Source organism: Equus przewalskii, chromosome 12, assembly GCF_037783145.1.
Source record: "Equus przewalskii isolate Varuska chromosome 12, EquPr2, whole genome shotgun sequence".
Taxonomy (NCBI): domain Eukaryota; kingdom Metazoa; phylum Chordata; class Mammalia; order Perissodactyla; family Equidae; genus Equus; species Equus przewalskii.
The window spans coordinates 20,541,243-20,567,819 of record NC_091842.1 but is presented as its reverse complement, the minus strand read 5'-3'; the positions used below and the strand labels follow the sequence as shown (position 1 = coordinate 20,567,819).

Sequence of the window (26,577 nt, the reverse complement as noted above, 5' to 3'; positions counted from 1 at the left end):
CTTCCCTCCTCCATCCTCCCCTACCAGCTGGCTATAGGTGACATGAGGCCCATCTTCAGCAAATAAGAACCACCAGGCAGCTGCTCCCACAGTGGCTGCACCCACGTAGCCTGTGGTAGAGAGAAGATGGGAGTCGGGGTCAGGGCTGGGGAGATGGGAAGTGTTAAGAGGGCCTCGTGGCCATGAAGAGCCGTGTGAGGAAGAGGGCCCAGCAGCGTGGCTGCACTGGGGGAGCCGCTGTCCCAGAGAGAAGGTCAATCCCAAGGGTTGGGAAAGATCATGGGTCCCATCCTGCTCACCCCCAATTGCCATGTAGCGGAAGAAGAGCCAGCCACTGATGAGGGGCTCCTTGGGGCTCCGGGGGGGCCGGTCCATGATGTCCAGGTCCGGTGGGTTGAAGCCCAGGGCTGTGGCCGGGAGCCCATCAGTTACCAAGTTCACCCACAGCAGCTGCACGGGGATCAGGGCCTCAGGCAGCCCCAAGGCTGCTGTCAGGAAGATGCTGCCAGAAGGAGGCGGTCACATGTCTGTGCTGCCTCCCGGATCTGTGGGCATCCGCCCCCCGGCCCTGAGCTCCTCCTGGATGCCCCCCCGGCTGCTCACCAGACCACCTCGCCCACGTTGGAGGAGATGAGGTAGCGGATGAACTGCTTCATGTTGTTGTAGATGGCCCGGCCCTCCTCCACCGCAGCCACGATGGTGGAGAAGTTGTCGTCCGCCAGCACCATCTCCGAGGCGGTCTTGGCCACAGCAGTGCCAGAGCCCATGGCAATGCCGATTTCTGCCTTCTTCAGGGCGGGGGCATCGTTGACGCCATCACCGGTCTGAGAGAAGAAAGACAAGGTGGAACCTGGCCCCTTCCACACACCCCTCCTTCAGACTCTTCCATGAGGCCTCCCTTCTGGGCATCTCCCCAGGGCCCCCACTCAGCTCCCCCCCCTCCCTGGGCACCCAGCTCCCCAAGATGATCATCTCAGCGGACTTTAAGCAGACCACCCCGTGCCAGACTCCACACGGACCCCAGCCTGGGCAGCCCCCTTGGTCTCCTCACCATAGCCGTGATCTCGTCAAAGGACTGCAGATACTCCACGATCTTGGACTTATGGGAAGGCTCCACACGGGCAAAGCAGCAAGCACGGCGGCAGGCCTCCCTCTGCTCGGCCAGGGGCAGGTCGTCGAACTCCCGGCCCGTGTAGGCCCTGTCAGCTACCTCCTCATTCTCCCCAAAGATGCCGATTCGTCGGCAGATGGCAATGGCTGTGCCCTTGTTGTCCCCAGTGATCATGATCACTCGGATTCCCGCATCGCGGCACAGCTGGATAGAGCCTGTGACCTCCTTGCGGGGCGGGTCCAACATGCCCACCACGCCAATGAAGGTCAGGTCCGTCTGGGGAGACAGAGCAGAGATGACAGGGTCAAGGAGGGACTTGGAAAATAAGCCAGGGAGGAAGCTCTAGGGGAGATGGGGAGAAGGGTCAGCGGGCCAGAGGGAGAGCTGACCCTGGGCCTGGTGTTCAGACCTCAGTGGGGCCTTGTCAGCTCAGGGGGAGGACATATCCCTTGTTCACACGTATACTGCAGGCTTGGCAGTGCAAGGCCCATCGGCCTTTCATAGAAAGAACGCGAGCTGGAAGTTAGAGCACTGGTTTCTGCTTTAAGCAGGGTCATTCACTTGGTCTACAACTTTGGGCAAATTCATGTTACCTGCTGGGTCACAGTGTCCCCTCTGTCAAATGAAGGGAGCGGACAGAGTCAGACCTCTACAAGAATAGGAGCTGACATCCACGTGAAGGTCATGCCCTGCTTCTTGCATCAAGAAGATGTCACTATGGAAGTATGTCAGCTGAGTATGCTTAGTGACCTGGTTGACATCTGTTCTGGTGCAAGCACCTCACCCTGTCGCAGACAGGTCCCCGAATCGAACTAGAGGATTCCTAAGGTTCTCTCAAACTCTAACGTCCTGTGCTTCTGGGACCCGTGACGAAGTAGGCAATGACAAGGGTGGGAGAGGGTTGAGGCGAAAGACTCTGGGACAATTCAAGGCTCCATCTGCTCACCTCGTACTCCATGAACCTGGCAGAGTCATCCAGAATCATATCCTCTCGCTTTGGGGGGGTGTCCCGGGTAGCCAGGGCCAAGCAGCGCAGGGTGTCCCGGCCAGTGCCCCACTCCTTGATCACCGACAAGATCCTTTCCTTCACGGGCCCTGCCATGGGCACCCGGGTGGTGCCAACTCGCACATAGTTACAACGGTCGAGGACCCCCTCAGGGGCACCCTAGGAGAGCAGAATAGCATTCAGAGACTACCATCTTCCTTCCAGGGCACAGTGAGGGGGCAGGGATAGGAGAGGGCTTCAGCATTTGGAAGAAGAGGCGGACTGAGGCACATTCCGATTTCTGACCTTGACAAACATCTTGTTGCCCACAGCAGCCCGGGATTTGGCGGGGGAGCAATAGACAGACATGGACTTTCTGTCTCGGGAGAACTCCAGGGTGAATTCCTTCTTCATTAGCTGGCGGATGACCTGGGAGAGAGGAGACAGGGAGGGAGAGGCCAGACGTGAGATTGGTGGGAAAAGAGCGACAGTACTGTGCTAGAAGTGAAGAGTCCCAGAGCCCTTAAAACATAGTTAAAAAGGATCTAGAGGTCAGAGCAGACCCTAAGATGAAAGGTAAGTCTGGAACCTACAGCACAAACGGAGAGAATTCCAAGGCTAGTGCTGCCACTGTCTTACAGTGTCCAGTTTAAGCACAGCAGAAACAGGACCGCATAGTACAGCACCATCCAGACCTTCCAGTGCTGATGGGAATGTTCCGTAATCTGAACTGTCCAATATGGCACAATTGAGCAACGGCTGCTGAGCAGGGGAAATGTGGCCAGTGCCACTGAAGGACTGAGTTTTCACTCTTATTTAATTTTAATTAATTTAAATTTAAATACCATATGTGCTTCTAGAGATACGTGTTTGTTGGACAGTGCAGACCCAGTGCCTGGCACGCAGTAATATGCTATAAAAATGAATGAGAGCCTTTTTTCACCAAATGCATTATGGATATTTCTCCACAAAATAAAATAAAACTAAACAGAAATAACAACAAATGAAAAATAAGTTGATGCTTATCATTTGTAAGTTTTTTAAATGAATCCTCTATTGATACATATTTAGATTGTTTTCCTTATTTTTGTTATATTAAATAAAGCAGCAGTGAGCATCTTGGCTATACAAAAAAAAGAATGTGGGGAACATAACACCCCAGAGGAATTCAACAGAGACCAGAGCTTAGAGAGAGAGTAACAGACTGGGCTTGTTCATCTGGACAAGGGGAAGCAGAGGAATACACATTAGTTATATTTCCCAAATCCTAAATCAGGTCTTCAGATCTGATAAAAACAAGTATGCTTCTAGAGACAAAGGGATAATAGTCGAAATCGGGGCTGCCTCGGGATAGGTCACTTGTGGTTTCTCTGTCCAGCTCTGTTCCTTTCACCTAGCGACACAACAGGAAGAAGTGATCTTAAATTCATTAGGGATGTTGCAGCTAGGCAATAGAAAGAGCCTAGTATAAGCTTTGGTATAAATCCAGGGACAGTAGGTCCCAGCCAAACTCAATCCGGCCAACAAAGCTCTGGAGAGGCCGTCTGCTTGTGCTGGTTGGGGTCCCAGCATGGGGCGGGAGGCCCTGCCCAGCCCAACTTGGGGGCCTCTGCCTCCTGAGGTTCCTTGGGTCCTGGTCTGTGTGATCCTGGGGAGGGGGCACCCAGACTCACTGAGTTGCAGGCATTGGCTCTCTCCACCTTCGAGAGGTTTCTCACATCAGTGTTGAATACATTCATCTTCTCCACCAGGGTGGTGAGTGCCGTCTCAGTGGCCTCACCTACCTTCTCATAGACACCTTTGGCCTGAGAGGGCAGAGGAGGAAGAAGTAGGTGCCCTGGGCTCCTGGCCCCTTGTTGCCCTATCATACCCACCTTCCACCTAGAATGGGAAGGGAGCGAGCCACTCTCTTCCCCGTACACCCAGGAAAGGACTTGGGACAAGGGACTTTCTTCCCATGACCCCTTCCTTATGGCCTGCTGAGGAGGCTTAGACTCTGAGCCAGTGGGAAGGGGAAGGAGGGGCTGCCTCAGGAGTGAAGAGGTTACCTCATTGAAGTCCAAGGAGGAGTCATTGCAGAGGGCACAAATGGTGGCCACCTCCACTAGCCCATCATACTGCCCTGCCCGGACTGGCTTATCATTCTTCAAGCTGGCAGTGGGGTAGAGGAGGAAGGAAGGGAAACAGACAGGTAGAGAAGAACAGGGAGTGAGATGCAGAGAGAGCGTGGGGAAAACAGTGAGGGACAGGCCAGGGAGACGGCAATCAACTTGGAGATCAAGTGGGAGAGAGAACAAGGTCAGGGAAGGAAGAGGAGAGAGAAAGGAAGACAAAACTAGGGAGGAGGGTGCTAGGGAAAATGTAGGGTGAGGGGGGTGCAGGAGGAGCTGGGGAGAAGACTCGAAGGAGACTTACATCTCCCCTTCCGGAGCATAAGTGGAGCCAGTGATAGAAAACTCGTTCAGAATGCAGAGGTCCCCATCCACCTTGTCGACGATAAACATCTGCAGGGGAAAAGGGCGTGCACACAGAGGTCTAACTCTCCCCATCCCTGAAGGCAATCTGCACCGAGGGGAGGCCCGTGCTCCTAAGCTCCCTCTGCCCAGCCATGTGCACTGACTAACCGAACTTCCTACCACCGCCCCCCCAACCCCCACCAAGCCTTTCCTTTGTCCTCCCTGCATCCTCCCCTCTCCCCTACTCCCTTGCAATCATTCTCCAAGTTCTGTGTTAGTGGCCTTAAGACAAAAGTGACTGCAGGTCACACTCAAGACTCCTTTAGATCAGTTAATAAAATAAGACGTGCACAACAAGGTGTGCTGGGGACGCAGCTACCAGTCCACCTGTTAGCACATGGCCCATCTACAGCTCCAGCTGCTCGTGGCCAGATCTTCCAGTTCTGCCAGTTTTCCAGGAAGAGCTAGAAAGTCAGGTTATTTTCCTATGAAATCTCTTGACTTTCAAATGTGGGCAATTAATTCATTTTCGTGAAACACGACAGGAGCCAGTTGCACAAGCCTGCAGCCTGGCCTTGAAGCTTGTGCTTTGGAGGGATGTAGAGAAGGCAGTGCCCAGAGGAGGGCAGCCCACCCTGAAGCAGAGCAAGTGCGGACAGGACTGGCCTTAAGACGTGTTCCAAGACAAAATGATTCTGTGGTCAAGTACGTTTGGGAAACTCTGGGTTAAACAAAGCAGAATCCAACCTCTTTTCGATCAGGCTTCTTCGAGCCTTTCAAATGCCAACAGACACGTGGGTCTACCCAAGGGGCTAAGGGTATAGCCTTTCTCACCCTCATCTGACCGCACAGCCCTTGCTTCTCATAACAGCAATTTACATTTCGTGGACATGCTATTCCACAGAACTCTGTTTAGGGCAGGGGTTCTTTGCCTGGGGTCCATGGACAACTGCCCTCCCAAGGGGTCTGTGAACTTGATGGCAAAAAAAAAAAAAAAAAAAAAAATCACATCTTTTATTTTCTCTCTAACTGACATTTAGTATTTCCTTCCAATTATGAATGGACCACACAAGTATTTGCAAAACCTGTGACTCTGCCACCAATATAACCACAGATACTTTCCTATCACATCACATTGTCACAGAGCCCTCAAAATAGCATCTGCCCTCATCACTGATTCAACATTGCAGTGGTTCTCAGACTGACCACTAGAATTTGCTATTTAATACATTAGTAAAGAAGCATATGTGCTACCAAATCACAAATTTGTTTTTAAAATATTTGATAACTGTATTTTAATCATTGGTTTCCTCTGTAATCTGATATATTTTTAAAACAGAATTCTATGTATTTAATCTTATATGTTTAAAATACTATACTGAAAAAAGAAAATACTATACTGAGAATAGGCCCAGACTGCCAAAGAGTCTGAGGCACAGAAAAGATGAAGAGCCCCGGATTAGGAAATGCTGTTCAAGATTAGTGTGGCTGGGTGCCCAAGCCTGTCATGGATGACCACGCTGGAGCGTGGTCTGGTGCGCAGGCAGGAGCTCTGGGGCCAGAAAGACGTGGGTTTGAAACTCAACTCTGCTACCTGCTAACTGCGCACTGAATCTCCCAGAGCCTCAGTTTCTTCTTCTGAAAAATGGGGTTAACGAGACCTTCCCGTGACGGGGCTGTTGTGAAGGATTAGAGGTAACACATGGCAGTCAGCATCTGGCACACGGACAGTGGCTAGAGGGAGCTATCTGGCCAGGGTGGAGGGGCCTCTCTGATCCCTTCATGGCTGACAGGATGGCAGTCGATCTGCCCTCTGAGCATTTCCAAGGCCAAAATGAGAAGCTGCCAGTGAGGAATAGGTAGCCCCGTCTTTGGAGGCTCGTTTCACCCCAGAGGCAGTCTTCTGAGTGGGGTGTTCCCCACACTCCCTGACCTTGCAGACAGACATCTGGTTGGTGGTGAGGGTGCCTGTCTTGTCGGAACAGATGACAGAGGTGCAGCCCAGCGTCTCTACAGAGGGCAAGCTCCTCACGATCGCATTTTTCTTTGCCATCCGGCGGGTACCCAAGGCCAGGCAGGTGGTGATGACTGCAGGAAGGCCTGTGGGGAGGCAGGAGAGAGAAGGAAGGAAGAATAATGGAGGCGGGAGGGAAAGCTAGTGCGACAGGCTGAATAATAACCCCAAAGACGATCAGTCTGAATGCCCGGAATCTGTAAATGTTACCTTATTTGAAAAAAAAAAAAAAAAATGTTACCTTTTTGGAAAAAGGGTCTTTGCAGTTGAGATTGGCAAGTAGGAGGAGAAAGAGAGGCTACAAATACCTTCTGGGATTGCAGCGACAGCCAGGGCCACAGCAATCTTGAAGTAGTAGATGGCGCCACGCAACCAGGAGCCCCCGTGGACTGGGTCATTGAAGTGGCCAATGTTGATGAGCCAGACAGCCACACAGATGAGGGAGATGACCTTGGAGAGCTGCTCCCCGAACTCATCCAGCTTCTGCTGCAGCGGGGTTTTGTCTTGTTCCGTGGCGGCCATCTGGTCTCGGATCTTCCCAATCTCCGTGTTCACCCCAGTGGCGGCCACAATGCCCAAGGCCTTGCCGGCTGCAATGTTGGTGCCCTGGGAAGGTGAAGAAGTCAAGTAATCAGGCAAGAGGTAACCATCATGCTGCATTTCCCTACTGTGGGCCTCATCTCTTCTCAATCGCCATGCCTCTCCCAGAAAAGGGCCTCTGGCTTGAGCGCATGACAGCCGGCCCTGGATGGCTCACCGAGAAAAGCATGTTCTTCTTGTCCTGGTTGACAGCTCGGGGGTCAGGAACAGGTTCTGTGTGCTTGATGACGGATACAGACTCGCCTGTGGAGAAGGGGCCAAGGGATTTTCAGATGACATCATGTCCTTCTCCCACACTTCCCATCCCTAACTCCCTCCCTGCTTGGCAGGACAGGGCCAGGTAAGGACCAAGCAACAATCCTGGACTCTGGAAGAAGCCACTGGAGGCAAATGGGAAATCCATTCATTTAAAGTAAAAAGACTTTGCTTGACTACTTAAAAGCTGCATGACTCTGGGTCACTTAACCTCTGTTTGCTCCTCTATAAAATGGGAACAATAATACGTACTCTTCAGAACAGGGTCTTGGTGAAAGTCAGATAAGTTGATGTATGTGAAAATGCACTGTCAACTGTGGAGCACATTCCTGGGAGGGAGAGGCCCACACCCTTGGGACCTTACCTCCCTCACCCACATGGCGGGGGCTCAGGCAATCATCCTGGGCCAGCCTAGCCTTGCTTCCTTGGACCATGGGGAATGCTCACTGGCTCTTCACCCTCTCTCTCCCAGAGGAGAAACAGAAGCAGCCATGGTTTCAAGTACATGCGAACCTTCCATCTTGTCCTAGAATCTATGGTTCCTCACTTGGGGACTTTTCAGGAGACAGGATAGTTCTCTGGGTGAGTATGTTCATATGTCTGTGTGGAAGGGATGGGTCAAGAACCATCTGGAGAATGGGTTCAACTGTCTTGCCCTCTCCCATGACCCCTGTGCCAGGCTTGCAACAGAATGAACAAAGCTGAGCAGCGCTGACACGGCTGCCGCTATGGAACCAGGAGGGGGCCCTATTGCTGAGTGTTCTCTTTTATCCACCTGGAATTTCATCCCTGTGCACCCAGCCCCTCCCTCACCAAATCCTCATCCCACACCCCCTTGGTGCGTCTTCCCACCCAGGCCACCAGACCTGTCAGGATGGACTGGTCAACCCGCAGGGTGGTAGATTTGATGGAGAGGATGCGGATATCTGCAGGGACTTTGTCTCCCACTGTGGAGAGAGTAGAGAAGAGTGAAGTCAGCTGAGAAGGGGGCTTCCTTCCTTCCTAAGAAAACCCCCAGTCTTTGACTACTTCCCCTTATCCTTCAGGTCTTGGAGGGGTCACCTAGGCTGGGTGCCCCCCTGGGCTTGAGTTGGGTCCCGGCATGTTGCCCTGCAGCCCCAACAAGCATCTCCTTCTTAACACTCCTTCCAGTTGTCCCCCTGGTTGCATGCTTTTCCCCCTCTGGGCTGGAAGCCCTGTGAGGGAGGGTCTGGCATCCCGCCTGGACATAACATATGCTCAGTAAACGTGTGCTGAGTGACTGACGGGGAAATCAGGAACAATCTAGTTGTATAAGGAGAAAATACAACTGAGAATGGATGACAGCAAAACAGAGAGGGAAATAAGAGGGAGAAAGGTGAGGAGGGCAAGGCAAGAACAGAACTAAGGAAAACAGGGTGAGTCGGAGAGAAGTGTGTCGGGGGAAGAGAATGAAGGTGAACAGCTGGGGAGGCAGGAAGACACAGGAGAAACTAGGGGAAGCGAAAAAGTCATTGTCACCCAAGACAAAAGGTGGAGCGCGAAGCAGGAGAGAGTGATGGAGAGGGAGATACAAGGGTGAGGACGCTGGAGAGGGAGGAGCGGCTCAGGCAAAGGGCGCAGGTCTGCACATCAGAAACCTGCCAGGCCCTGTCTGAGCATTTGAAGGAAGGCCAGGAGCCCTGGTGAGTGAGCTGGGGAGTTGCGCAGGAGAGAAGGGGAGGGCTGCAAGAAACAAGGAGTTGGGGGGCAAGGGCAGCGACACAGCCCAGAGAGCTGAGAAAGAGGGGGGAGGCCAAGGGAGAAGCACAGAAAGAGTGGGTCAGAACAGAGACCATGCTGGGGGGAGGCTGACGAGGCAGATGCCCCGCCAGACTCAGAAACCTTTGAGGAGGTTAATCACCTCCCAGGGCCTCTGCTTAATCCCGCCTGCTCCCATGGATAGTACCGGGGACAGGGTTTGATCACTTTCCTTTCTCTGTTTCTAAGGTCCCTCCTCCTGTGCCAGAGGAAGCTGACAGAGGGAGCAGGTTGGCGACAGAGTTGGGCGGGACACCCTTGTCACCCAAGCTGAAGAGATATTTATAGAGATTCATGGCGCTGATTCCAAACCCTCACTGTGGCAAGATGGCCCTGTGATGGCCCACCAGGGTCTTCTGCCTGCCTTCCCTCCCTCTCCCCAAGCTTCCCATGATGGTGACTTGAGTGTCTGGTGGAGGCAAGCAGGCCTAGAAAGATATATTCCCCGATGCCAGGGGCCTGGAGACGGGGGAAGGCCTGCACAGGGCAAATATAAAAACCGCTGAAGGGGGCAGAATCCCAGTAATCTTAGCCCCCGGCCCCCACCCTGCCGTCAGGCATTAAGTGTCCCTCAGCCCAGAGGCGGGGCGCTCCTTGAGCTCTTCTGCTCCCAGGTCCCGTGCTCTCTGCTGGCGCCTGAGTTTCCCTTACATGGGCGGGGGCTTGAGCCTTCGGCCCCCCTTTTCCCTTCTACCCTCGCTCCTTCCCCTTTGAGAGGCCTCAAGGACACTGAGAGGTCAAGATTTAAAGCTGACCAAGCTTGGGGGTGGGTGGAAGGAGAGGGAAGCCAGGCTCAGGAGGGGGGTGGAGACAGAGCCATTGGCAGAGACTGGGTTCCACCTGTTGCTTGCAAGTGCTGGGCGAGAGGAGGGGAGCAGGGGGTCTGCCTGCAGCTTCAGGGACAGGACTGGCTGTTCCTGCTGAGACTCTGGCAGGGAGGGGGTGCTGTGGCCACAATGCCCTGGGGTGACCTCCTGAGGAGTCTGGGAAGGAGAGGCAAAGACTCTGCCGTCCTGGCTACATCTTGGACACCACGACCAGGGGCTGGCCAGCCCCGACTCCCAATATACACATCTCCTTGGCCTCGAACCCAAGGCCTTCCATCCTGGACCACTCATTTCCATCACTCACCAGCCACTTCCACAATGTCCCCAGGGACAATGTCCCGAGCCTTGATCCTTTGCACTGACTTGCGGTCAGCCCGGTAGACCTTTCCCATTTCGGGTTCATATTCCTTCAGAGCCTCAATGGCGTTCTCTGCATTACGCTCCTGGGGGACAGGGTGGATGAGAGGAGGGTCATCAGAGGAAGGAAGTTGTGGAATGGGAGGGGACTGGTGGGGGAGGATTAGGGGGTGTGGAGATGCAGGAGCAGGGGCAAGAGTCTCGGGGGAAACCTTCCAGGCATCACAGGGGAGGAGGCATGTTATACAGCCCAGGCTCCTGACATGGGGAAGCAGACAAACCCCACACGAGGGTAGGTGTATTTGTGTTGAGGAAACTGTCCCCTATGGCTGAAAGTGGGTAAAGGGTTTGGGGAAGAGAGGAAAGAAGAATCAAAGGAAATCAGAAAGCAGGGGACAGGAAAAATAGAGGGTGGGAAGGGAAGAGAAAGAAGGAAATCAAACTAGCATTTATCGAAATTCTACCGTATGGCAGGCACAAGGCTGGGCACTTCCACACTCACCATCTTGTTAAATTTCCCCACATCTCTGAGGGATAGGATCATTAGCCCCATTTTACAGATAAGGAAACTGAGGCTCAGAGAAATGAAGGAAATTGCCCAGGGTTATATGGCCAGCAAGTGACAGTGGGAACACCAGTCTCCCACCTCTTTCTAACACTCTGTCCCATTTCCCAACTGGGCAATAGGACCAGAGAACGAGTCTAGCCCAGGGCAAGTCATGGAGGAGGAGAAGACAGGGAGGGAGGCCGGCTTCACGGTCGGTGTCAGGACATGAAGGAGTGAGGCGGGGTCAAAGCTAACCTGCCAAACCCCCACAATGGCGTTGGCAATGAGGATCAAGAGGATGACAAAGGGTTCAACAAAGGCAGTGACGGTCTCTTCACCTTCCTCGAACCAGGCCAGCACCTGGAGAGCAGGGGAAGGGAGAATAACAGGTAAGAAAGCCCCTCAAATGGGTAAAGAGAGGAGATGGAGGTGAGAATGTGTGGACAAACAGGGCAGGGCACGATGCGAGTGCTGCAGCCCCACGTGGGTGTGAGGTTCTCCATGCTCCAAGGCGCATACTCACATAGGCACTGCCGCTGCTCTTATTCAGCGGGCACAGGCGGGCACAGACATGCACACCTTAGGGATTAACTGGGAATGCTTTTAGGTTCCCCTGACTGAGTTGCTGGCTTGTAAACAAACCTCAGGGGACACCCGAGCCAACTACCCCCAAAGCTACATCCATCCCATGGGAGCCAAAACTCCATAGGAAAAACCCTGTGGTCCTTGCAGGCGACTGGCCCACCCACAGCCCTCCCCCATAGCCCAAGGCAGGGAAGCTCTGATTTCATGAGGGAGCAGGAGGTGGGGATAGTGTTACGGGGCCTCCTGTACACACCCCACCCCAGCTGTTGCCACTGCCAGGCAACAGCCACAGGCAAATGTCAAGGAGCAAATCTGAGAAGGGAGGAGGGAGGCCCTGCCAGCTAGGACTCAGGGGCCTACAAGGCCTCCATTAAGGAGACCAGGAGACGAGGAGACTTCTTTTGCCTCTAGAGTCTCGTCTTCCGGCAGGAATAAGATGTTAAGGAAGAAACTCCCAAATGCAGGATGGACTGCTGGGATGGTGGGTGCTGAGGGAAGCTCTGGGGCCGAGAGACGGCAGGGCCTGGAGAGTGGGCAGGCAGGGCTGAGGCTGTGAGGGGCGGGGGAAGGAGAAGGTCAGGCCAGGAGCGTGAGGATGGGGACCCAGGAGTTCCAGTCCTCATTGGAGGGAGGGTGGCGAAGCTGGGAGACAGATGAGGGGTTTGGGCTTTCGGGGGCATTTGGAGCCATCCTCGCACCAGGAGCTCTTTCCCGCCTCTAGGGGGGAGTATTTGCCTCAACCAATCAGTGTCAGGAGGGCGGGGCATGGGCGTCAGGATGCTCAGGGATTGGTGGAGCAGGGCGTGGTGTGCCCCGGGGCATGCTGGGAGTAGTGGTGGCCAGGGAGTCTCTGGGCTGGGGAGCCGGCTCTGGGGGTAACCTGAGCCCTCGAAGCTCTTGAAGCTGCAGGGGTGGCTTAGCTTCAGTGTTTTGGCTGAGAACACCCTTAAAGCTTAAAATAAAACCTGCCTGCAGGGTGTGGGGGAGGACACAGGAAGATGCAAATCAGCGCCTTCCCACCTCCCTCAGTTCTGGTCTGTTAGAATAGGATGCTGAGGGCAACAGGTTAATTCGGAGCATTCTGCCAACAGGCCGTCCAGATCTCCTGCAACCCACACACCCAGCCAGCCCCCAGATGTCCTACCACACTCACAAAGGAAATGCAGGCAGCCAGGAGAAGGATCCGCACCAGGAGGTCTTCAAACTGCTCTACCACCAACTCCCACAGGGACTTCCCTGGGGAAAGAGGCAAGAGGAGGCAGCCCCACTCCCAGGGTTAAGGTCTGGTGGATGGATGGATGAAGCGCTGGGACTCCAGATGCAGGCTGGGGTCCAGGGACTGAGAGTGCCCTGAATTACAGCCTGGAGCAGGAAGGTTCTGGGGTGATGGGCAAGGCCACTTGGTACTGAGAGAAGGACTGAGGGAGCCACCAGGCTCCTCAATGTGGTGGGCAGTGGTTCAAGGGCTGGATGCTTCAAGGAGAATGTGCCTGGAAACTTCTGCCTCCAGCCAGACTCTAACCTTTGGGGAGGGATATCTGCCCAGGAGTGGGTAGGATGAAGGCAGAGAGAAAGGAGTGGGGCCCAGAGCAGAGGGAGGGTCATTTACCAGAGCTCAGGGATTCCAACAACTTACCTTCCTCAGTAGGGAGCTCTACCCAGGGAAAAAGAAGAAAAGGACATATTCATTTGAGGTTCAGTCTAATGCCCCCCGCATCAAGGACTTTGTGGCTAAGGTAAGAGAATCAGGCCACCAAAAGGCGATCTGAGGTTCACCAAGGTCATCCCATAAAACCTCCTAAAACTCTGGGTCTCAGGGACCGTTTTCTCAGGATCCTCTTCCCCCCTGCAGTCATTGGACCATGGCCCAGCTCTTCCCTAAGATACCCTTAAGGGTGAGGCTCCAGTGTGTGTGTTTGTGTTGCAGGGGGCACAAGAAGTTGTTACCAGTCTCTTCTCCAAGGGACACTTATCATTAAGGCCATATTTGTGTGTGTGTGTGTGTGTGTGTGTGTGTGTGTGTATTGTAGGGGGCACAAGAAGTTGTTAGCAGTCTCTTCTCCAAGGGACACTTACCATTGGGGCCGTATTTCTCCAGATGCCGCTTAACTTGTTCCGGGGTGAGGCCAGCAGTCTCGCTCACCCCAAAATAGGCCAAACATTCTTCTGTGGTCTTGGAGTGTGCAGCCTCCATTATGCTCCCTTCCTGGGGGCCAGGGGGCGGTGTGTTCCTTCTGGAGGGTTCTCACGCGTGGGGAGCCTTCCTCAGTGAGTCCACCTGCCTGTTTGTCTGGGTTTCTTCTTTTTTCTCTCCTGCCCCCCCCCCAGGTTCTTCTTCCCTCCACAAAGCTCTAACCCAGTCCCACTTGCAGCAGCCGGCCACCCCCCCAACCCCCAGCTGGTCCTTATGAGAGAGTGGGGGGGCAGGCTCCCCCCTCCTCCAGATCAGGGATTGGCTGGCTGAGACTTCAGCAGGAGGGATCAGAAGAGAGAGATATTTCTGCTGACAGAGGGGGAACAGTGGGGCTGCAGCCTGAGATGTCACTCATGAGGGAAGCTAAGGTGGCCCCAGCCCCGGGGCAGGGGGGGCAGGGAGAGACTTCACTCTCTGTCTTCTGCTGCTGACCCCAATTGCTTTGACTTCCTCAGTTGCACTGGATTTCCTATTCCAAACTCACGCCCCTAGTTCTTCCCGTAAGCATGCTCCACCTCTCAGGCCTTCGCCTTTTGCTTTCCTCGCACCTCTCTTCCCGTCTCATCCACCCTGGACCTGTTTCTACTGTCACAGTCTTCTTCTTCCTCGCCTATTTTGTTGAAAGGGCAGCAGAGATCCTCCAAACTTCAGGGGATTGAAGAGAGGAGAACATCCTTTGGGGACCAGAGGAAGTGCCTCTAGAGGGACAAGGGGAAGTCAAGAGGGGAGAGGGTCAAAGGGATAGGGCAGAAGATGGTAACCCTACCCCAGGGAGAGGTTGCTAAAGCCAACAACAAGGGATTTAGTGTCCAGGCCCTGGTGAGCAAAGCCAGGACTGTCTGTCTCTCCCCCAAGCTTCCCCCTCCCCATCGCTCTAACTCGGCCTCTGGGAACATCGCCTTCAGGGCCCCCCATCCCTGACAAAGAATCCCCCCCACCAAGAAAATGGGATACCCCAGCAGCAGGGTAACCCAAGAAGCTACAGAACGTGCTGATGGCAGAGGGGGAGGGATAAATGTTTCAGGATCGGGGCAGGGGTCACCCCAAGACATGAAATGAGGGTCACCTCATCCCACACTGTGCTCTCTTTAACTCAAGGCAGACCCCACTGTATGGTCCGCACTCCACCCTGGCTGTGAAGAATCTGTCCTCAAGGGGAGAGAGGATCAGAGCCATGTGCTCAGGTGCTGGGCGCATCCCACCAGAAGAGGCATGAGGGAGGGGGCATCCAGGAAAGAGGCCTGGGTGAGCTGGGTATGACCGAGGCTCCAGACAGAGGAATGGGGAGCAGGCAGATGCATGGGTCAGGTCTAGGGGAAATGAGGACAGAAGAGAGCTGGGAGAGCAGAGACGGGGGTGCCAGGGTCAGAGGGAAGTCTGAGCAGTGGGAAAAGGGGACAGCAGAGAGCAGGCATGCAGCAGCCAGGGCAGCAGGGGCCCAGGGCTGGGTGCAAAACCACAAGTTGTTGCTGAGCGGCTGGCCTTGGTGTCAGCTTCCTCAGAGAAGCAGCTGTCTGAGCCCCCCACCCCCACCCCTACTCCAGGACGGGGGCGTCTCTTGATTACTACCAGGGCAGCTGCTGGAGGAGCAGACGGAGGGTAGCATGGGGTGAGGCCAGAGGAAAGGAGGGCAGAGAGAAGAGAGAGGTTCAGTAAGCATAATGGTGAAAGGTCAGCGAGGGGAAGAAGGAGCGTCATGACCCTGGTCTCAAGTCCTTCCTCCCTCCAGGCCTCAGTTTCCTGAGATGAACAATGAGAAACATGGACCACTAAAAGGGTTCTCAAGGCTGTTTTCCTCTCCGGCGCTCAAGTTCCTAAGCAGACAATGCCATAGGAGACAGCGGGGCAAAGGAAAGGAAGCCCTACTTTTGGGGAGTAGGACAGCAGGGGTAGATGGAACTTAAGGATTTATCTCCCCATACTCATCCCTTCCTATGCCTGGACTTGGGGGGAGGGGCAGCTGCCAGGGTGAGTTGAGGACACCGTGCTCCTTCCCTTCCCCTTTTCATGGTTCTAACAAACCCCTCCCCTGAAGCAAAATCCTGCTGTGACCTGGGATTGGGGGGGCTTAGACAATGGGGTATGAGTGTCGGGGGTCACACTGACAGGCACCTCCACCTGGCCCAGCACCCACCTTCTTAGGCCAGAGTCAGGCTTAGCATCTGCCAAGCTTTTTGGCGCTGGCTGGCTTCTCCCTACCACCACCTGGAGGAGTGACAGGGGCACTGTCTTAAAGGAGCAGGAATGCCCAAACATGGAGAACGGGGAGAAGACTGGAGAGATCGCAGCTTCAAGAGAGTTGAGAGCAAGAAGCCAGGAAAGGAGGCAGGATTTACAGGATGTCACTGCCAACGGGGCCCTTTAAGGTTATTCATTTCTACCTCCCTCAACTTCCGAGAGGGGGAAACTGAAGCCAGAGAGGGAAAGCCACCAGCCAAGAACTGCAAAAGGATCAGCATCAGGGAGGCTGGGGGTGTGAACTGGGATGGAGGAAGGCTGCACATAAGGCGCTCTCCTGGACTCCCCCACTGGGGGTCTCCAAGCCCAGAGCTGGAAGACATTCTTCCTCTTCTGCCTGATGGCTGATGCTGAGAACAGTAGAGGCCTAGCTCTGAAGGACATAGAGATAGAGCCTGGCCAATCTCTGACCAGTTCCAAACTTCAGTTTAACAATTCATAAGGAAAGGCTTAGAGGGGAGTAGTAGTCTCTTAGGCTCCTTAAGCCAAGAGACACAAATCTTGGGGGCTGAGGGAATCCTCCTACCCCTCCCCCACTCATCTTCTGAAGGCAAGTCCCTGAAGGCTGGCAGGGTTTGGGGGCGGGGGGAGCCTCACAGCAACAGTTGCTGCTAGATTAGGAGAGGATCAGGTCCTGCTTACCCTAGAGCACCACAGCCTTCACTCACCATCTCACTTTGAGAACACAGCACCCAGATCCCCAAACCATCCCATTTTTGCAAAGCCGATTCTATTCCCAGTCTCCTGAAGCCAAGGTTTGGGGGAGCCCCAGGGATTAGACAAAACCAGGAGAGCCAGAAGGCTTCCCCCAGCTAGCCCCCAGCGTGGGTGGCCTATGAGCCCAGCTGTCTCCTGTCCATCTCCCAACAGGACACAAGGCCCAGAATAGCAAGGTCATAAGCATGGGTAGGGCCTCCTGGAGGTGGGGGGAGAGGCTGAGGGGCATGTAGGCTCCATGCTGCCTGGGAGGGAAAGTGAGAGGCAGAATGGTAAGAGGCAGAGCTGGATGGAGGTAGGGAGGGGAGAGGGCCAAGGAAAATACGTGAGAGTCTTCAGAACCTGGCTCCTCCTTGTTGGCACCCACCACCCCCAGAAAGGAAGCCCAGGGGTGCCCTCCATTGGAGCAGGGCAGAGCCACAGTTCAGTTCAGAGAGCAGAGCCTGGGTCTAAGGAGGGGAGTGTGGGAGGAAGGGAAGATGCTGCACTCAGATGCCCATAGAGCCAGGCACACCATGTGAGTGAAGTGGGCTGGTGGGAATGGAGCAGATGTAGAAGGTAGACTCTGTGAGGCTGTCTTCTGATTTTCATGAGAAGCCAATAATCTGAACTTTTATGTGAACTCCAATGGGAACATTATCCAGGTCAAGCAAATCATGTCAGCAGCTCCAACCTAGATGAAAATTCCCATTTTACAGATGAGGATACTGAGGCCTGGAGGGGCTACACCTTGACCGGGCCTCACAGCAAGTGAGAGGCAAAGCCACGACTGGAAGACAGTGCTTTTGGTCATCCATGCTCCAGCTTCCCAGCTTGGCTCTGGGAAGGAGGGCAGTCAGCCTGCCCTTGGGCCCCTCTGCAGCCACTCTGTGGCTGCCACATTAAATCTCTCCTAACACAGCCACCATGCCCCCGGCCCACTCCCATGATCTTTCTCTGCCTGCTTTCCCCCAGGATAGGAAGGCTTAACTGAAGAATTCAAAGCAGGAAAGGCCCTTGGAGAACATCAATCCTGCTGTTAATAATCCTGTCCCATTAAGAGAACTTCGCTGGAAACCCCAAGAAGCACTGTTTGGCTCTGCACTTACCGCTCGACCAACAGGACAACCCACAGCGGAGCGATGGGCCGACTGCACAGGGACTCAATCTGACCCAGCCCTCCGGCCCCTCCGGTCTGGAGTTCACAACGCTGAGTGGGCTGCCTTCCTGACCCCCACCTCCCAGCCCCCACTGCAAACACTGGCCACAGCCATCATGATGGAACTGAGATAAACCCTTTTATTTATTTATGCTTCTCCATTTTGTTTAAAACAACAACAACAACCACCTTAATATAACTGACAGCCCTTCCCCCTCACCCTTTCTTGGGTTAGGGGGTGGTTAATGGGGCAAATGGCCCCCAGGGGTGGGGCTGACCATAAGAGCCCCTTGGGGAGGTAATGGAGCCCGAATCCCCTGCCCAGGGGATGGGGCACCTGTAGTGTATCAACTGGGGAGTTAATAGGGCTCTTGAACCTCTTCTTGTACCAACATACATGCCCTTGGCCGTCAAGGGTCAGGAAGCATGTGGGGAGGGGATTCCTACCGCTCCTCTATGTCCCAGCCCAGCCCCAGTCTCAGGAACTGAGGGCTAGGGAGCCAGAAGAGTGGAGAAAAAGCAGGGTGGGTGTCTCACACGAAGGAGTACTGGTTATTAATGGCTCTGGGATGGCCCCCTTCTTCTCCATCGCCCCCTAGTGGTAAATGCTGGAGCTGCACCATCGGGGTTGCCCCAGGGTCCCCACCAGATCCAGCGCCTCCCTGGGCCTCGTTTCCTGGTGCTATGGCCTCTTCCAATTCAACCACGGGGACCAGCTCAACCACGGGGACCAGCTCTTCCTGGACCCCTCCAGTGCCCGCTTTCTCTTTCTCTTGCCTCTCTTTGGCTGCTGTGGCTGTTGCTGCCGCCACTTCTGGCGCCCCCGGCGCCTCTTCTGCCCCAGGATGTGGGGGATCTGTCCATGAAGGGGGTTCAGGGGGCTGGGGTGGGTCATGGGAGGTGTTCGGTTCTGGATAGGAACGGTAAGAAGACAGACTGATTGTGGAGAGAGGCAAGCTCTTGCAGCGGCCTCCCCTTCACTCATCCCCCAAGGAGCCGTGTGCTATCTCCCCCACATCCCATCTCCTGAGCAACCCCCCATCCATGGAAGATGGATCATGGGCGGTGGTGAGAGGAGGACCACACTTACACACAGTCACTCGCTCCGAAGGGCATGAGGGTGGAGGAGGCATCGGGGTAGCATCGATCTCCCTCGCACACCCCTGCATGGCTCCCGGCCTGCTCCCGGCCTGGGGGGGAGGGGCAACGTGGGGACAGATGGGACGTTGGGGTGGGGAAAAGGGAGAGATCAGACAGGGGAATCAGACATCAAGGGAGGGGGGAAGGGGATCAGATCGAGCATCCCCAAGAAGGGCAGGCACAAGGCAAGGTTGTGACGAAGGGCAAAGACAAGGCCGGGGAAGATGGATCTAGGAGACAGACAAATGATGGAACAGAGGAGTCTGATGGAATGGGAATGCACCAACCCAACTCTCAACTTCCTCCCCGACTCCAGCAAGGAGCCCTCTGCCTTCCTACAGCTTCTCAGTGTACTTCCTTCCCTTCGAAACCCCAACACACAGGAACCTTCTCTACTCCGCTCTCCCTAACCAAGCCTCTCCTCCTCATAGCCCCCCGCCCCGTCTTTCTGGCACACACACCTCCTCACTTCTTGGGTGCACGGGCACCTCCTCCCCTGCAGACCTGCTCTGCTCACCCTGCTGTTGCTGGGAGGACACGACATAGCTGACAAGGACAACGTCACTGGAGCCTCCAGACTCCAGAGGGATGGGGTGCACCCGGAAATGCTCGAGCATATCAAAAATGGACTGGAACCACAGGTGCTGGACCCGGCACTGACCCTCCTCATTCAGCGACAAACGCAGGTGCTGAGGGCAGGAGGAGCAGGGTGAAGTGGGAGGCCACGCCCCTGCCGATTACAGAAGCCGTCTCCCTTGGACGGCAATGTTCCCCGACTCCACCCGCAAGCTCGCTGCGTAAGATACAGCCTTTTACTCAGTCACTCACCTTGGCCTTGCCCTGGAAGTTGAAAGTGAGGACATACTCGCCCCGCCTTGTCTCACTCTGACGTACCAGGAAAACACCATGGGAGCCGGGGCCTCCGGCCAGCACTAGCTGGGCGGCCTTGAGTCGAGAGAGCATCCCGTGGAACCAAGGATACCCTGAGAGGGGCTGGTCCCCCTCACGTCCCTCTGACTCCCCCTGGAACAGGAATGACCCTTCAGGAAGGAGAGAGGGAGGGAAACCGGGGTGTCAGGGAAGCCTCCCCCATCCTGGGAGAAGAAAAGACTTGCTTTCCCCTCACGTGTCACTTCCCTCCCGCTGGGTCAGATCCCTCAGGATCCCAAGACAAGAGCTTCAAGAAGGTGGGGAAGTGGGCCTGGAGGCAGACATACACTCACACCCCTGGTACCTGTGGCTGTTTCCGGAGTGTCCAGGGGCGGGTAGGGGGCCGGGAGGGGATGAACTGTCCCTGCTGGGGGTCCCTCTTCAATAGGGATGCGGGGGGGCAACTCTGGGGGAAGCAGTTCCATTGAGTCAAAATGGGAGGCGTTAATGGAGGCAGAACTGGGGGAGATAGATGCCGAGGGGCGGTCTGAGAGGCCCCCATATGCCCCTGGAAAAAAACGGAGGGCAAAGTTGAGAATTTGAGAAGCTACTCTCTGGCAGGATTGGTCTGCATGGGTTCACTTCCCCACCAGCCATTCTACCCTGTGTGCACTGGCAGAGTCAGCTGCCTGAAATGCTGGATCCTTCTTTAGTCAGTGACCCCTGATGGTTTTTACCAATGGCTCCCAACTTATGCTTCATGCACTGCTGAGGCACTGCAGAGTTACTGCAAGGAGATCCTACAATCCAAGCGTGCCTATATCCTTTCTGAATCAAGTGCTGAAATTACAGCCATTGGTGCAGAGGTGGGGGATAAGCACTCAATATTTTTACATTAAAAAGGGGTTCTTTTTTGGCCTATAGGACAAAGCCCCCAGCTCTCAGAGGCATCAAAGATCCTCTTTCTACTAATCCCTCCAACCTAACCAGCTTGATCTTCACGTTCACCTGTATTCATGCATCCTCCACTTTAGCTCAATTATCCCACCCAAGTTTCCCAAATCTCCTGGGCTCTCTCCATGTGTGGTCTCTGCTCTTGCCATTTGCTTCCTCCAAGCCGTGTGCTTTTCTCTCACTTTCTCTGTGTAGTATTCCCTGTCTATTCCACCTTCTCCGATTCTCTTCCTCCTCTGAGCTCCCAAGGTGCTACTGGCTTGTGCCGCTCAGAGGACACTGAGCACAGGCTCTCCATTTTGGTCCTGCTTTTTAGATGGAGTGCCATCTTGTCAACTCAGCTGACTGTGAGTCCATGGAGGGCAAGGAGCTCATCTCAGGCATCTCTGGGTGCCCCCATCCTGCTCCAGAGGCTAGCACAGGGTCTGCTATGTACCAGGGCATTCCTGAATGTCTGCTGAGTGGCAGGCCGGAGCCTATAGGAAAGTTGTACATGGGCAGTGCTCAGAAGACAGGTATATAGTGCAGAGAGCAGTGGCTCAGGTATCAGACTGGCATAGCCCCTATCTTTGTCCATGACTCTCAGGTGACTTCAGAAAAGCCACTTCCCCTCCCTTGTCTTAGTTGCCTGAGAAACGAGGGGATTGGAACTGATGACTTGTAAAGTCCATTCTAGCTCTAAGATTCTATAATTCACTTGTTTACTCTCTGAATATAGCCTTTGTGCTAGGTACTGTGAATCTGAAACTCAGAATGGAAGGTGAGGAGGAAAGGGTGTAGTGGAGTCTAGAAAGGTGAGCTGGGGCCAGGTAGACATGTCTTGGTGTGTTTATGTCGGGGGAAGGGTATGTGTGCGTGTGTTCAGTCAGGCTAAGAAGTACAGAGAGTCAAAGGAAAATTTGGTACCATTGACATATGCACAGAGATGCAGGGTAAGAACAACCCAAAGATGTGTACAAAGTGTTCTGGATGCTTGGAGAAGAGAACCATTATCTCCAGCCAGAGTGCTGGCTGGCACTCAGCTTCTGTAAAAGGTGACAAGGCTCGGCACAGAAGGTTGGACAGGAGTTTTCCTGGGGCTTGTGTGGGATCGTGATGGTGATGGTTCTAAATGGCAAACTGTGGCCTGGCATGTTCAGGGACAAAAGATAAACATTCAGTGGGCGGGGGTGGGCAGCTGAGGAGCAGGAATGGGGAGCACAGTAGAGTCTGCAGAGAAGGCCTGGGCCTGACAGCAGGGGGTCTTGCGTGGCAGGTTCTGAGGTTCATAGCTCTCTAAGGCTCCACCCTTACCCTGCGACAGGCGGTCGTTGCTCTCACTGGGTCCCAGCAGCAGATCCTGGCTGGGCAGACTCTCTGAGTGATTCAGGCAGGGCAGCTCCAAGCTGTCTATGTTCTCCCTTGTAAGGAATGAGGTCCCAGGGGCCAGAGGGAGGGTCATGGGGTGGGGACTGGTAGCAGGGCAGGGTCTGCAGACACAGGGAAAATGGTGCTGGGAGGAAAGTGAGAGGCACAAGGCTGCTCCCCATCCCCACGCCTGGGTCCCCTCAGTGACAGAAGTCAGGCTCCTCACCCCGGGCTCAGACATTCTTGGATGTCAGACACCCAAGCCTTCACGTGTAGAGCATCAGCTGTCTCCAGGATATACTCCGAGGGGCCTTCCACCTAGGGGACAAGAGGAGGCCCACAGGCCACTTCCAGGTCCTGAGGCCTTAATCCACCCCTAAGGAGAAGAAAAACAGCCTCCCTCTGTCCCCTCCTCCCAGAAAAGCCGCAGCCCCAGGGACATGCTCACAAAGCACCTGACACACACACACCTCCTTCCACCAGCGTCCCTTGCTTAAATGTGCAAGGAGCTTTCTCCCCAACACAAGCGCTCCAAGGGGGAAGGGGAGCTCAGGGCTCCTACCTTAACCACAAATGTGTTCTCCCGGTCAGGCATCTCCAGGGCTGTGGTAGTCCGCACATCTGTGATAGTAGAGCAGGGAATGCTGAGTCGAGGCCGAGACGCCTAGGTCAGGAGAGACAACAAGATCCAGATTTTGGGTGTGCAGAGACCATCTTTCCCTTCCCTCCAGAGATTCATCTTTCCTTCTACATCCTAAGGGAGTTGGACAAAAGGTACCAACACTACTTTTTCAGTCCTGACCACAGCTCCTGACCCAGAGTCAGGAGCTGGCTTTAAAAACCAAAGTAAGCAAAGCTATGTGTGTGGGCGGAGTTACCACTCTGGCTGCTCAATCACTTGCTCCCAGTCACCCACCCTCTTCTGGGCCTCACCTTGGGTGGTACAAAGAACTCCAGACGACTTCCTCCTCCTCCTTCTCCTTCACTTCGAAGCAGTAAGCGACACTTCTGCCACTGAGGTTGCCCTCCTCCCCCTGACGTAGGCCCAGCTGCCCCTCCTCCCCGGCCCACTCCAGCTGGGTCAGGGGCTGCCTCTTCAGCCCCCATGAAACTCAGCAGCTCTTCCCTCTGTACCATCCCTGCTCCATCCTTCAAGGCTCCCCCTCCCCGACTGAGTCTTAGCCTCTCAAAACGGTGAGTCCATCTGTCCCCAGGGGATGTTGCATCACTAACCAGTCCCCTGCCAATGGTCCCAGCCCCACCAGAGGAGTTGGAGTTGCTGTTTCCACCTAGGACTGGGGGGCCTGATGAGGTCTCTAGGGGCCCAGCTGGGGAGGGAGGGTCAACAGTCCCCCGCCACTGCAGGATCCCACGGACTGAACCGCGGACGGAGCGACCCACTGAGCGGAGGGAGAAGCGTTTCTTTAGCTTCGGCTTCGAGGAGGTCGTAGAAGAGGAAGAGACTGAGGAAGGGAGGGGGCCGGCCAGGTCCTCAGATGATCGAAAAGGGCCCAGCACAGACAGGGGCCCGCCCACCCTGCAGCTCTCAAGGGACAGGTCATGTGGCGGGATCTCCACACTAGGACTCAGAGGAGCCAGGACGGGTGGCGAGAGGGAGCCGGAGGCCCGGGCCACCTCAGCTTCAAAGTGCTGCAGGAAGAGCTCAGCAAAACGGCGGGAGAAGGCAGCCTCAGCCCCGGGCCCTGCATATTGGGGGTGGGAGGCCAGGTAGAGGCGAAAACGGCGGGCAAAATCCAGGGCAGCAGCCCGGGCATGGGACTCACAGAACTCCCGCCAACTTGGGGGAGGGGGTGGTGGCAAGGGAGGAGGAGAGGGGGAGGCCCCATCCTCTGGAGGAGGGGCACCATTCATGATGGTCCCCAAGAGGTGGAGAGGGGGAGCCTGTGGGGAGGGGCAGCAAAGAGGGAAGCAGCCAGAAGACACGGGGTGAGCGGCAGCAGCTGCAGAAGGAAGAGAGGCACATACACCGAGTCACTGCTGAGGTGGGACTGGGGGCAGAGCCCCACCCCGAGCCAGACTCCCTGTTCTGGTCTAGACTCCTCAGAACGCAATGGGGAAGCACATCAAACTGCCTCCCTTCCCCTTCCCAGATCCTTGCACCCCACGAGCCCCAGACGACCAGCTCTCCAAAGTCTAGCCTGCACCTATCCTGCTGCCTTCCCAAGCCGCTTTCCCTGGCTTTGGTTCCAGAAGCGACAGCCGGCTGTGGAGCACCTTCCCCTAAAAACGAATCTTTCTCACATCACCTCCCTTCTCTAAAGCAGATCCTTCAACATTACATGCTTTCCACGTTCTGTTCTTACCTTTCCCCGTGAGAGATTTTAATAACCTCTATAATAGATGGGGAAACTGAAGCTCAGAAAAGTTTCAGAACTCCAAGTCTACTGTTTTTCCCACTGCATAGTCCTTGTCCCCAGTAACTGGCCGGGCCAGCCTGTCACAGCCCTTCACTGCCCTAGCTCTCAGAAGAGTTAGGCCTGCAGAGCTTAGAGACCCTGCCTTGTGCATCCTGAGGTCCAGCTCTGAGGGAGGTTGTTCATACGGAGGATGGATGGATCACAGATTGAAACAGCAATTGTCTTGAAAGCTGACCCCAGGGCCCAGCACCCAAGCACCGTGTGAAGGAAGCTTGGAAAGGCCCCAGCCCACTTCTTTGGTGCCCCTTCAATCTGGAGCCCAGAGGCAACAGCACCAGGCGAGGAATGACCGTAGGTTGGGTCAGGGCAAGTCTTCGCTAGCCACAAAGTAAATAAAACATAACAGGGAGCTGGGACCCTAAGATTTTCCACCTTCCTCTTCTCTCACTGGGGAGTGCGCCCTAAAGGCTTGTTAGCCTGGTGCTTAAGGTGATGGGTTCTGGAATCAGACTTGGGATGAAATCCCTGCTCTGCCACCTATTAGCTGTGTGATCTTGAACAAATTATATGTCCTCTCTGAGCTTCAGTTTTTGTATCTATAAAACAGAGCTAATGATCCCTATCCTCTAGAATTGTTGGGAACATTAAATGGAACATGTCAGTGCTTGACACAAAGTAAGCACACAATAAATGACTGCCATTATGACCATCTTTATGGGTTCCAATTTCTAAAAGAAAAATTAGAGAAGCGAAGAGCCTTCCCAAGGTCTTACAACTAGCGACTGGCAGAGCTGGGATTTACAATCCATGGCTCTTTTGTTAACGCTCCTCTCCCATATTATATGGAAGATGATTGGCACCAGGACTGGGGCAAGGGCAGCTCAGGAAAGTCTCCCCAAATCTCAGACTCCTACCCACAGTCAGCGACCCCACCCCTTCCTCCTTGGCCTAGGCCCTACACACTTAGATAGCTCCAACCATAAGGACAATTCCAAACCAACAAGAAGAAGCCAGGAGACGCAAGAGTCATGGAGCACAGGGAAACCGAGCCAAGAGGTGCAGACACAGCAGAGACCAATCTCCAGGCAGAGGCCACCTCAGCTCACACAGGCCCACCCAACTCTCTGCACCACAGGCAGACCCAGCCCCTTTCAGGCCTGCTGACCCTGCGGCTCCCGAGCTGGTGACTCAGTTTCTCTTCTGCCAAGCAGGACTCAGACACATTTTCCCGATGCACCTGCCTCTTGGCTCAGTTCTGCTATTTCCCGAAGGGCGGGTGGTGGAGGGTGCAGGCTCCGCTCTCGGCTCGGACCCTCTGGGCCCGGTGGTCAATTCACTCCGACCCTACTCTCCTCTCTGGACACGCTCTACCAGCCCATTCCCCGGGGCCAGCCCTGTCTGCTGCACTCCCCGGGCCCGGCGTCCCTCCTGCCTATGGCGCTCCGCACCCCACCCCCCCACCCCGCCAAACCCCGTCCCCACCCGGGGCTCCTCTCAGGCGCCGGGGCCGGGGCGCGGAGAGGGAAGAGGGACTTGAAGAGGGGGGTTCCGGTTCCGGTCCCACCTGCATCTCGGTCCCCGCGGTTAGCTTCGGCGGCGGCGGCAGCTCCCGCTCCCTGCCCCCCACCCCCACCTCCGCGACTAGCTCCCAGCTTAGTTCTGCGCAGGCGCCGGGACCCCTTTTCCCGTCATCGAAGGAAGAAACCATAGAGAAGAGCGGCGACAGGGAAGGACACCTTCACACTCACTTCCGCCATCCTCCCACTCCGGGCAACCCTTCAAGAGCTAAGAGGGTGTGAGTCTCGGAGGGCTCAGTGACTGCCCCAGTTGCACCTAAAAGGAACCACAGAAGCAGCCGTAAGGAGGGGCTGGATCCCACCAGAGTGTCCAACCGGAGGAAATTCCGGACAAAGGAGAGAAGTCAACCATAGAGAAACCACCTTAGGGGATAGAGTCCTGAGGCCCTATTGAAGGCTAGAGTAGCCACCGGGTGCTGGGAACCAGCGAGATGGGAAGGTTCTTTGAAGGACCCGCTGCAGCCTAGAGCGCCTGGCCCGGCTGCTGGGCGGACACCGCCCCCAAGGA

General features: G+C 55.1%; 2 protein-coding genes and 1 long non-coding RNA gene across 36 annotated transcripts in view; 1 reads left to right on the top strand and 2 right to left on the bottom strand.

Moving 5' to 3' along the window:
• ATP2A1 (ATPase sarcoplasmic/endoplasmic reticulum Ca2+ transporting 1) overlaps positions 1-17,163 on the bottom strand; it is an 18,987-nt gene extending 1,824 nt beyond the window's left edge. Inside the window, exons 1-18 of the mRNA XM_008537875.2 lie at positions 13,593-17,163; positions 13,153-13,170; positions 12,670-12,752; positions 11,187-11,291; positions 10,332-10,470; positions 8,288-8,368; positions 7,324-7,409; positions 6,875-7,172; positions 6,486-6,652; positions 4,512-4,600; positions 4,145-4,247; positions 3,770-3,901; positions 2,403-2,525; positions 2,058-2,276; positions 1,052-1,387; positions 604-824; positions 300-502; positions 25-110 (exon numbers count right to left, since the gene is read on the bottom strand). Coding sequence (XP_008536097.1) covers positions 25-110; positions 300-502; positions 604-824; positions 1,052-1,387; positions 2,058-2,276; positions 2,403-2,525; positions 3,770-3,901; positions 4,145-4,247; positions 4,512-4,600; positions 6,486-6,652; positions 6,875-7,172; positions 7,324-7,409; positions 8,288-8,368; positions 10,332-10,470; positions 11,187-11,291; positions 12,670-12,752; positions 13,153-13,170; positions 13,593-13,710 — 2,607 coding nt within the window. The 5' untranslated portion in view covers positions 13,711-17,163. The remainder of the gene's footprint in view (positions 1-24; positions 111-299; positions 503-603; positions 825-1,051; positions 1,388-2,057; positions 2,277-2,402; positions 2,526-3,769; positions 3,902-4,144; positions 4,248-4,511; positions 4,601-6,485; positions 6,653-6,874; positions 7,173-7,323; positions 7,410-8,287; positions 8,369-10,331; positions 10,471-11,186; positions 11,292-12,669; positions 12,753-13,152; positions 13,171-13,592) is intronic.
• LOC139074888 (uncharacterized) lies at positions 13,138-17,950 on the top strand. The gene is made up of 2 exons (XR_011524791.1): positions 13,138-13,252; positions 17,620-17,950. It is a non-coding gene; the product is annotated as an uncharacterized lncRNA (long non-coding RNA).
• On the bottom strand, positions 17,921-26,577 carry SH2B1 (SH2B adaptor protein 1). Of its 34 annotated transcripts, none has more exons than XM_070568205.1 (11): positions 26,433-26,577; positions 26,241-26,325; positions 23,048-24,075; positions 22,677-22,778; positions 22,341-22,432; positions 22,061-22,236; positions 20,178-20,381; positions 19,772-19,983; positions 19,461-19,632; positions 18,894-18,993; positions 17,921-18,713 (listed from the first exon to the last, which is right to left on the bottom strand). In XM_070568205.1, the coding sequence occupies exons 3-11, from the start codon at positions 23,984-23,986 to the stop codon at positions 18,695-18,697; spliced, it is 2,016 nt and encodes a 671-aa protein (XP_070424306.1). In that variant the 5' UTR covers positions 23,987-24,075; positions 26,241-26,325; positions 26,433-26,577; the 3' UTR covers positions 17,921-18,694. The 34 variants fall into 34 exon arrangements, 32 of the variants coding, with proteins under 32 accessions (XP_070424306.1, XP_070424311.1, XP_070424297.1 ...); XM_070568210.1 differs by having other exon boundaries at positions 22,061-22,167; positions 26,433-26,482; XR_547737.2 differs by lacking the exons at positions 26,241-26,325; positions 26,433-26,577 and adding an exon at positions 26,057-26,200 and having other exon boundaries at positions 18,894-19,173; positions 19,405-19,632.

Coding starts and splice junctions, on each gene's coding strand:
- SH2B1 (XM_070568196.1), bottom strand. CDS start 23,986: ATGAATGGTGCCCCTCCTCCAGAGGATGGGGCCTCCCCCTCTCCTCCT. Junction 19,984..20,177: donor CACTCCGGAAACAGCCACAG/GTACCAGGGGTG, acceptor TCCTTCCTGAAG/GGTCATTCCTGTTCCAGGGG. Junction 19,633..19,771: donor ACTTCCAGGGCAAGGCCAAG/GTGAGTGACTGA, acceptor TCCTGCCCTCAG/CACCTGCGTTTGTCGCTGAA.